Source organism: Pantherophis guttatus, chromosome 1 (genome assembly GCF_059756535.1).
Source record: "Pantherophis guttatus breed Tessera chromosome 1, ASM5975653v1, whole genome shotgun sequence".
Taxonomy (NCBI): Eukaryota; Metazoa; Chordata; class Lepidosauria; order Squamata; family Colubridae; genus Pantherophis; species Pantherophis guttatus.
Window position 1 is genome coordinate 68,317,504 of NC_142063.1, and position 11,461 is coordinate 68,328,964.

Consider the following 11,461-nt stretch of genomic DNA (forward strand, 5'->3'; position numbering starts at 1 on the left):
AGCAAAGTCAATGAAGAAGCCAGATTCACTTGACAACTGCAGTGATTCGCTTAACAACTGTGGCAAGAAAAGTTATAAAATGGGGCGAAACTCACCTAACAATTATTTTGCTTAGCAACAGAAATTTTGGGTTCAATTATGGTTGCAAGTTGAGGACTAACTGTAATGCAGTTAATTTTGAAAAAAACACATGAAGGACATATGAAAATGCCCTTAGCATGCATTGTATTAGACCTAATTGCTTTATTTGACAGGTTAGCTTTCAAATCCTGTTCATCTGTAAACATTTTGCTTTAAAGGAAATGAAGATTAACTGGCTCTCAGTAAACTTTAGAAATAATGTGTGTAAAATATTGGAATTTACCCAGCAGACCTTACTATAGTCTTACAAAGTATTTTGTGAAAACTGAATGATTGTGTCTATAGATTTCAATGGATCCAAATATTTTATATGTAATTAATTTATAAATAGAACCCAATTCAAAAAAATCAAAGCAATAGAATTGCAATAGTTCTTGATAAATAGTTTTATAGTAATTCATTTCATTGTTGTTTTCTAAGGCTTAAGATAAAATCAAAGATCTAATGAAACTATATTCAAAAATATATTTAAAACTTATTTCATACTTCAGTCAGCATCAAAGAATATATGGTAAATATCATTGTCAGCTGGAAATTTGAGATTAAAAAAGACACTCCTAATTAATATGAGGTCCTGAAAATATCAATTAACATTATATCAAATATCAAATATTTTCTGAATGTAATTGTAAAATATTCTCACCATTAACAATTTCATGGCCAAAGAACCTCTTTATTCCAGGTACATTCCTGCCATTTTCCAAATTCTTAACTGAAAGAAACAAACAGAATAAGCATTCTGTTTAGATAAACAAAACGTTCGGTTTAATACTAAAATTTAGAATCAATTCTGAATTGGTTAGAATAAACCAATTCTAAGAAGAATAAAATATCTTTGAATACTGTATTAGGATGCGAGAATACTCAGAAATAGTTATTTCCTCTATAAATAGTTATATATAGTTATATAACTTATTCAGAAATAAGACGTTCCCTTCCATGAACCTGTGCTTTAATTAAATATACACTACTTTTGATAAAGCTGTCTTCTTCGCTAGCAATCTTTTATGTACCAATCCAAAAATATTATACATATTATAACAAATAAATTATAAAGAAATATATTAGTAAGGCTTTGAAATCAATATGTAGAAAAGGATAACTAAAATTGTTAGGAGGCTAGAATAGTTACAATGTACTTTTCAGCTTAGAGCAAGGACTTGTATGGGTGAGACAGAGATGAAGAAAATGAGGTCAAAAACAAGTTTTTCTCTCTCAACTGATGAAATGGGTCATCCATTGAAATTAAATATGAGGAGATTGTAGATCAGGGCTGTCAAACTCATGGCCTGCAGCCCAGATGCATCACGTGCTGGCCACGCCCACACCTGGTTTAGCGAAGGGGGGAAAAGTTGCAATATGTCACGTGAGACCTCTGTGACAATGCAAGTTTGACACCCCTGTTCTAGATCAATAGGTAGTAGCACATCTTCACACACACCACGGTTAATCCAAAGTATTCACTGCATCAGATATGATAATGATCACCAATTTAAATTGCTTTTAAAGGAGGGCTTGATAATTCAAGAATAGCGGCCCATCAATTTATACTATCTGATAAAACCTAAGTATCATTCTGTAAATACCAGCAACAATGATAAAATGCTGTTACCATCTGTTCTGCTTGAAATATTCCCAAAGTGATCCAATTGGTTACTTTTTAATATTAGTAGGTACTTTGGCTTGATTCTGCAGGGTGAGTATATGTGTATGGGGGTCGTCAGCTTTTATTGTGTTAAAAGTATAGTAGTGAATAATTTGAACTCCACTCTTAATATTTCAAAGTTCTAAATAGCACTTGCGAGTCTTCCTGGAATTTAAAACATTGATAGATTAATCCAATACTTGTAGAAAACTGCAGAAGTGCTGTGTAATTCTTGACTTAAATGTTGGTCCATTTGTTGTATTTGCCCTTCTTGTCAGTGGAATTTAATGTGCTTGAAGCTTCAGAAAAGCAGGCTGCAATTTGCACACCACATAAATCAGAAAGTATTCCCGCTTATATGCATCAAATTAAGTTATCTGAAAGACTATCTTCTTCCATATAAAAAGTCTTCATTTGTTAGGTTTTACATTGTAAAGAATCTTCCTTGCCTCTGAGACATGACAGATGACTACTAATAAAATAGTGTCTGGTCCTAAAACTATAAAACATCTTGCTAAATTTTATTTTCAAGCACATATAATCATTATATTTGTGGTGAGAAAAACTCAGTCTGTTGTTTCAAGCTTACTATTTATTTACATATTATTCTTCCTTAAAAGCCTCAAAATACTTAAACATAAAATAATAGTAAATAAAGCCCCAAAGCCTAAAAGGCAGGAAAGATACAAACATTAAAACAAGGTTATTAATTAAAAAGCATTTAAAAATGTATTTAACATAATTATAGAATTTTCTTTTAATCTGAAAAATTAAGGCTTGTCAGGCTTTGTATATTTATTTTATGCATGTTTTAAAATAAATACAGTATTTACTATTAAGTACTTTGAACATTCAGCTATAAAGTAGGATATACATTAAAAATTGCTTGAACTCACTAACATTTTCATTGTTAAAGCAAAACCCACTCTTATTTTTAAAAAAATCAAGTTTTTATAGTACTTCTCTTTTCCAGCAAACTAAATCCTGTCATTAAAAAAAAGCTTAAGCTGGCACACAAAGCGCAGCAGGAGGAGCTTTTTATACACATATTGTATGTAATGACTCATTCCTATCAAGGTGTGAAGTTAGTACTTTGGAATTTATCAATAGATGGCCGTTATTGAGTAATTTCGATGGCACAGATATTAGCCTCTTTCTGCTATTTAAAATCTGAGTGTATTTTGCTTCTTAGGTTCTGTTGAAATTCAGTATTACACGTACATAATGATTTATTTACTTATTCCTGCACAAGATACATAGTGACTAAGGATTAATATGTGAAATATAGAAAGAAATCTCAAGCCATTTGCACTCCAATGTGCCACTAATAAATTTATCATAGTGAGTTTTAAAAGCGTAACTTGAAAAAACTGCTATGAACATTTTAAATAATTAAATGAAATCTATTATGAAGCATTAATGAGCATTAAGTAAGGAGTTATTTGAATGTATTCAGGCTGTAATACTCAAGATGCAGGGAGAAATTTTCAATGAACCTAGAGGGGTAACTATTGCTAAAGTGTTAGCATTGAGGGAGATGAATTACAATGATGGAATGTTGCTAATATAAAGAAATAAATATGACTGAAGAATTAGTGACAATACTTTGTTATTGTTGTTGTTAGTTGCGAAGTCGTGTCCAACCCATTGCAATCCCATGGACGTTCCTCCAGGCCTTCCTGTCCTCTACTATCCCTCGGAGTCCATTTAAGCTCACGCCGACTGCTTCAGTGACTCCATCCAGCCACCTCCTTCTCTGTTGTCCCGTTCTTCTTTTGCCCTCAATCGTTCCCAGCATTAGGTTGTTCTCCAGTGAGTCCTTCCTTCTCATTAGGTGGCCAAAGTATTTGAGTTAGTGACAATACTAGGAGACTGTAATAACTATTTAGCATTGAGAAGTTTCTAGAAGTTCATGAAACATATTTTGGTTGATCCTGGATGGGTTCTGCTAGAAAAGATTAACAAAGCTAAGTTTTCAGCTTGGTGGTGTTTAAGATTGTCCAATATTTTAAGTCCAACTCCTCTGTCAGGAAGAATAAGCTTGATCATAATTTATCCAATTCTTTATCCAATCCAATTTATTCAATTCTTTCATCCTATATCAAATGTTCATAAAAATTATAGCAAACAAATTATTAGGAAGAGAGGAATGTTGCTTTGCTACTATATCTGCCAAGAACTCACACTACAAGTATAAAAGCTTCGGGTACTGGAGTTATTCATTTCCTTCTCAAATTTCAGGTCTCTCTAGATTGAAGTTGTAATTCAGTCCAGCATTTTTGACTTTCACAGCCAATCCAGATTTGAAGTTTTAAACAAGTTTTAGAGAAAAATGTTTGGAGCCTGATCTCTAACGAAATAACATTAAATCAAATGTTCTGAAAAATGAGACCTAATGTTGGGAATTCAGTGATGGGGTCGGGAGATGTAATTTCAAATATATTTACATACTTCAGCTTTTTGATAATCTGTGACCAAACTATGTTTTTATTCCACAAGACAATCCAGAATACCTTATTTTTATAGAAATTAGTCATCTTGACAGAGAAAATACATCAAACCCCACTACAATTTTCAGTATAAATGCACTGAATTTAAAAAGAGCAGCAATACCTCTGTTTAGAAAGATACACTGACTGGAATCCACATGTTGCAATATCCCCTGGAATATGCCACATTTCAATGTGATGTGTACAGTTTTCCCCAAAACACGGTGAAGAAAGTGGTAATCACAGCTAGGATCCATTATGGATTTTTTCGTCCAAGGAATTGGGCATTCAGTCTAAAAAAAAACACCAAATAAATATTTTGTTATTTATAGAAGTATATAAAAATACATTAAGTAGATTATAAAATTAAAACCTATTCTCCAACCAGTGATATATAGTTTAATTACTAAGAATGAAATTATACATTGTCTGGCTTCTAATTAATCACAAGCCCACAGAATTAAACAATCATAGAAATGCAGACTAGTAAGTGACCTGTAGAATGATCTTGCATACAAAATTCATTATAAAAATAGAAAAGGCTACTCAAATAAGTCATTAACGAATAATACAACTGAAGTAAAAAATCCAAGTCCATACGATAATGTTTATAGATCAAGGACAACTGGAAAAAAAAACAATTTGATTATTTAAGAAAAGCCTATGTTTTCAATTTTTAAGAAAAAATATGAGTTCATGGGCATGTGCTTTGTCTGAGCTACAAACAAACCAATATACAGGTATTCAATTTATAGCACTAGCACTTAGATTTATATATCACTTCATAGTGCTTTACAGCCCTCTCTAAGCGGTTTACAGAGTCAGCATATTGCCCCCAACAGTCAGGGTCCTCATTTTACCCAAGATGGAAGGCTGAGTCAACCTTGAGCCTGGTGAGATTCGATCTGCCAAACTGCTGGCAGCCAGTGATCAGCAGAAGTAGCCTGCAATACTGCAGTCTAACCATTGCACCACCGTGGCTCTTATAACTGCAATTGGGACTGGAAATCTAATTGTCTTGACTTACAACCATAATAACTTACAATTGGATTTCCAGTCTCAAATTCTTTTCCTTATCCCTGTTGAAAAGATTCGTTTAAATGTTAAGAAACAACATACAGTATATCAGCAATCTACTTTTTCAAAATAAGTGTCGATAGCTGTTTAAGAATTCTTTTATGTCTCACGGTGTTGTTTTGCTTCCGGGTCCAATTCAAGGTATTGGTTATCATCTTTAAAGATCTCCATGGCATAAAACAGGTTACCTGAGGAACTGTCTTACCCCAATTATATTGACCTGTCCCACTTGGTGAGGAAGCGAGGATATATTATGGACTCCATTGATTAAAGAATTTCAATTGAGAGAGCCTATGAAGAGAGCGTTCTCTATCACTGTCCCTGCCTATGGAACATCTTGCCCCCAGAGGTGAGGCTGGACCCCACTCTTTTGTCCTTCTGGAAGAACATGAAGATCTGGCTCTGCCAATTGGCATAGGAAATGAAGAGTGGCATGCAATCCAGGTGTGGGTGGGTGGGGTGGTTAGTGGTTTGAGAATGCTCCCTCTGCGTTTTAATTCATCTTTGTAACTCTGTTTTTATTCTGTTTTTCTTTTTTTAAAAAAAATAGTTTTTATTAAACATTTTTCACCTTTAAAAACAAACAGAAAAAAGAAAAAAGAAAAAAGAGAGAAAACAAGACAAACATAACACTGTAGAGTAGTTTTACAGCCTTCCGTATCAGCATATATGTTGTTTTTATAATTCATACTTCTACATTGCCTTCCTATCGGTTATAACAACTATAATGATATAATAACAATTATAACAATACTAATTACTTTTATTGTTTTTCACTGTTTTAATTTTGCTTTTAATTATGTCTTTTTAAAATGGTTTTATGGTTTGCATTTGTAACCCACCCAGAGTCATTTGAATTATGAGATGAGCAGCGTTTAAATTTCATAAATGTGCAATACAGTAGAAATAACAGAGACATAGTGTGTATGTGAGAGAGAGAGGGAGAGAGAGGGGGGGAGAAAGAGAGGAAGAGAGAGAGAGAGAGAGAGAGAGAGAGAGAGAGAGAGAGAGAGAGAGCTCAGTCTATAAAGACACTGTGGTTTATAAATTAATCTACTCTTTCTTACTGGGGTAGAGAACTATCAGCACATGGACTAAGTCCAGTTCACTGCCCAAATTCATTTATTCATAAATATTCCTTTTATCTTGATATCCCAAGGAGAAAACTAGCCTTGACAGTGCCAAATAGCTTCTGGCAGTGTTGCCTTATTATTGGCTTTCAATATGGACAAAGTAGGCAGCAGAATCCTCCTCTTCTTTCTCAGTTAGCATCTCCCTGTTCGCTTCCCTACTGCTTTGCTTATCTTCATTTTTTACTATTCTGTGCTGCATCTAGTTTTGCATTCTGTGAATCAGAAGCAAACTTAATAGATATTGTTACTCTAGTCTAGATTATTTATAGATTGTACATACATACTGCTTATACACTATATGGTAATATACTGTACTGTGCATAGACAGACAATACACTGTAATATACTATAAGCAGTATATATATATATATATATACACATACAACTCTATTTTGTTTATAGACTTATTTTATTCTATACTGCTTATTCAGGGAAATAAAATATGGTTGTTTCTCATATCTATATAAGCTAAAATGAAGATCAGACATTCATCACCCCTGCAGCTGAAGAAATGGTGAAAAGAGATTGTCATGCAATGTCTCTCTCATTTGTTACTGAAGATATCAATTCTATTATTTACACTGCCCCGTCCCCTTTGGTTCCAGAAAAGACCTTGTGTTCTTCCTCTGGTGCCTTGTTTCTTTCTCTTCAGAGTTTTCTATATGGCAATCAGCTGCTTCATAGCTTTCTTTTCAAATTTAACACTAAATATTACAAACTGAGAATATGAATTCATATTTTCCAGAAATTCACTATTATTATATATTTAAAACCCACAGACATGGGATTTAAGAAGCAGCAGAGCAGCACAACTTCAAAGTACTTCACTTATGAAGACTCAAGTCTAAAGTTGATAAATAATATAACTGAGTATGAGTCACTTTTACAATTGTGTTTAGTTTTCTTTGTAAATTCATGGTACTTTAAAGTTCCAAGTAAACAACAACATATAAAAGTTATTATACATATTGCCTTTCTTTGGCAATCTATAATTATATAATTTGATGTTGATTAGTAAAACATGTTTTCCCCTTCATTTAAAGCCACTAATAAAATATCTAAAAGATAAAATATCTAAAAGATAAAAAGGTAAAATTATCGGAACTATGTTACCATAGAAAATTTGAGTATATCTTTAAAATGAAGAGATAAATCATCTACAGAAATTCAGACCAAGTCTCCCCACTTAATAGAATTAAACATTTAGGCAATGCTATCACATCTAACTCCATTACCATGAAAAGCAGCATCATGATTATCTCTGAATTTTGCAACATAATTAGATCTCTCCCCTAGATTTTAAAACTTACATATACATGCATAGCATCTAATTCAACCAGTGTAGCTAGTTTCTTGATCCCTCAGGCAGGCCTGAAAGATAGTTAACTTTATGGATGGTCTATTTTTTTGAAAGGTTTGCCATTCCATTTAAACCAGTTCTATAAACAATGAGAAACCGTCTTTCAAAACAAGAAGTTGTTGATTTTCTAGTGTTTTCTTTTGACTTAAAAACCTGGTCAATTTATATGGTAGTTTTTTGGGACACAACTACTGCTCTGAAACTAGAAAAACAGTAAAAAATTTAAATACACCAAAAAAAACAAAATATATGGTAGATCTTCACACAGTAAAGCTGAGCTACAAGAGTACAAGTCTCTCATCTGGACACCATTTATATATATATAAATGTATATATGTATGTATGTATACTCTGTGTGTATATTGTACATATATACTATAAAACCAAAACAAAATAATAAATAAAACAAAAAATAGGATATTTTATCAAATCAGTAATAGTTAAGTCACTACAAAAGATACATCTAACTTACTTAGATGTTTTGTATCTAACATATAAAATGAATAAAAGCAGATTCATGTAGGCAAAGTTTTCAAATGTGTATAAAAGTAAGCCATGTAGAAGGATCCCTAGATCCATACAGTACTATTGTTAAGTACATTTTGTCAGAAGACAGTCCTATTAATGGAAGTTACTACTTAATGCAGACATTTCTAAAACTTCCTGGGGAAAAAATATAGAATTTTTAAAAAGTACCATGGCTGCTATTCCATTTATTGTATTTTACATTTCATACAAGGTCAAATAGTAATGACAAGTAAATTATCTAAGAACTTAATAAAAAATAGGTATTGGTCCTAAATTCTAAAACTCATTCCACGGAACCTACAGTTCCGTCTTTCTAATAGTAGAGAACATATGTGACACAAGTTTGAATTGTTAAGTTCTTGATGTTTTTCAAGTTTGGCTGTTTTCCCATAGATGGTTCATTACTGAGCTAGGTAACATCATTAGGACATGGGGAAATAATCTTGCTGGTTGGTTATATTGTATATAGTAGTTTATCAGCAAATCTCACTTTCCCATCCCCTGATGTTACTTAACCTGCTAAAAAAATCTGCAAGAAAACAACCTAATTTAGAGAATACCAAGAACCCAACAGTTTAGCATTCATTCAAAACCTTTCCTTTCACAGATTCACCTCAACACTTAAAGTAAGCTACAGTTGATCTTTTCAGCTCATTCTCATACACATACTGAACTGAAACATCAGATTTTGGTTTTAGCATGGTAGTTCATAAAACAGGATTTATTGCTTACATGTTCAGAACTCAGTTACTTGTGGTATATTTCACAAAACATTTAAGACTTAATGTAATATATAAACCTTGCCATACATTCATATTGTCTAGCCACAGCCCAAGGAAAACAGATTTTTTTCTGATTTTCTTTATTGCTATCTTACTCATTTTTCCTCCTAAATGGTGAGGGTTTCATTTCTGATCACAATTGTTCTTTCTTCTTCTTTTCCTACCCATTATGGTAAATTGTTTTCAATCCACTCCCAACCTGTCTGCTTAGTGTTTCCACATCCTTAAATCACACAAACCGCTACCAGGCCAGAGCTCAAACTAAAACCCTTTACTTTACCAGATAAACGAATATAGTCTGCCTGCATCCTGTTTCAAAAGGAAAAAGAACATTTGATTTATGGCCACAATTGAGCCCAGAATTTCTGTTGCTAAGCAAGAGAGTTAAGTCCCAGCAAGAGAGTTTTGCCCCATTATACAACCTTTCTTGCCACAGTTAAGCGAACCACCGCAGTTGTTAAGTTAGTAACACGGTTAAGTGATTCTGGTTTCCCCATTGTTTGTCAGTAGGTCATAAAAGATGATCACATGACCCCAGACTGCAGCCATCATAAATATGAGTCAGTTGCCAAGATCATGTGACAATAGGGTGCCGCAACAATCGTAAAGTGTGAAAAATGGCCATAAAATGGTCACTTTTTTCACTGCTGTTGTAACATCGAGCGGTCACTAAACAAACTGTTGCAAGTGGAGGATTACCTGTACTAAACAGCACTTCTAAGAATACTGCTGGGACAAATGGCATCCATTGTAATAAACATATGTTAACTGCACAGACAAGTCTTCACAGTTTGCTTGGAAAGATTTCCAAAATCTTCACCTTCTTCCTAGTACAGAGAGAGAGAGGCTGGCCCAGGATGACCCAGCTGTCTTTATGCCACTGGCAGAACTAGAACTCATAGTCTCCCAGTTATTAGCCTGATGCCTTAACTACTACAACCAGCTGGCTCTCAATAAAGGTTGCCAAAGACCCATATTTATTTATTAATTTTCCCTACCATCTCTATTTGTCTAAATTAAACACATTAATCTTGATGTTGGCATTTCGGGGACCAACATCATATTATTATTATTATTTATTGGATTTATATGCTGCCCTCTCTCCGAAGGACTCAGGGCGGCTTACATCAAACGAAACAATCCCAATAAATACAAATTAAAACAGACTAAAACAGACTAAAAACCAATTTAAAACAGTAGACCCCATGAGTCCTGGCTAGGGTGTTTAAACAGCCAGGTCTTAAGCTCACGGCGGAAGGTACAAAGGTTGGGGGGCCAGCCGAAGACCTACAGGAAGTTGATTCCAAAGGGTGGGCACGGCCACAGAGAAGGCTCTACCCCTGGGGGTCGCCAGCCGACATTGTCTAGCCTGAATAGGCCCTCTCTGTGGGAACGCACCGGGCGATGGGAAGTCAATGCTGGTTGTATTGCCTACTCCCATCTTCTATTATATTTGTCACTGCTAAGATTACAGTCACCTTTCAGCGTTAAATGCTCAGTGACCCAACCTAACCAAAACAGTAAACGCTTCTATTTCCTCTACATAGGAGCTAAGGTATGGCCTCCTCACACATTCTTCTGGAACCTGGTTTGAAAGAGCTGCTCCACACCCAGATGAATCTAGAAATACCTGGGGGGTGGGGTGGGGCACTGGTTATCAAGACTAGTGTAGCCACTCTTATTAAAGCTGAAAGTAATTCCCCTTAAAGGTTTAACAGGGATTAGGAAACCCTTTGCAGGAAAACTGTCAGCCTGCTTTTTTAGAAAGCAAATTCATCTAGGACATAAATTAACACCACCAAAGCTGATTTTTTTCCTTCTTCATGCCCAGAGGACTCCTCCATCCATCAATTAATCGGATCTCAAGCCATCGTGGAGACTATGTGGACATATGTGGGCAAGCCACGGCTCTCAGGATTTCTGCGTCTCATCGGTTGAGATATACTGCATTTTTGCTGGCAGCAGACAGGCAGCCGGAGTAAAGCGAGCAACCATAAAAAGGCTTTAAGAGCCCGCAACTACAATCCTCACAATGCTATATTCTGTACTGTAAAGACACAGTATTTTTTTTAAAAAAAAAACGCATGTCACCACGTTAGGAGCCAAGGAAAACCCCTTAAAGGGATCAAAACCAACTTGACCTATAAGGGAAGTATAACCGGCGCTGTGGCTCCGCACTCCGTACTTTTCGGGGACAAGGGTGAGAGACTCGCCCGCCCGATGACGCCAGAACGGATCTCGAGGGCGAGACTGATAACGACCCGAAATGCGAGCGTCTCCCTCTGCGCAGAAGCAACGATAGAGGG

At 34.8% G+C, this 11,461-nt stretch overlaps 1 protein-coding gene across 3 annotated transcripts in view; it reads right to left on the reverse strand.

The window, feature by feature from the left end:
• The window catches only part of EXD1 (exonuclease 3'-5' domain containing 1), a 29,442-nt gene that overhangs the window by 17,580 nt on the left and 401 nt on the right, over window positions 1–11,461 (reverse strand). Inside the window, exons 1-3 of one of the 3 annotated variants that reach the window (XM_034417819.3) lie at window positions 11,297–11,455; window positions 4,400–4,568; window positions 785–853 (exon numbers count right to left, since the gene is read on the reverse strand). In XM_034417819.3, coding sequence (XP_034273710.2) covers window positions 785–853; window positions 4,400–4,532 — 202 coding nt within the window. In that variant the 5' untranslated portion in view covers window positions 4,533–4,568; window positions 11,297–11,455. Of the gene's footprint in view, window positions 1–784; window positions 854–4,399; window positions 4,569–9,854; window positions 9,937–11,296; window positions 11,456–11,461 lie in introns of those variants that run through there. The other 2 variants (XM_034417821.3, XM_034417820.3) reach the window with 2 other exon arrangements.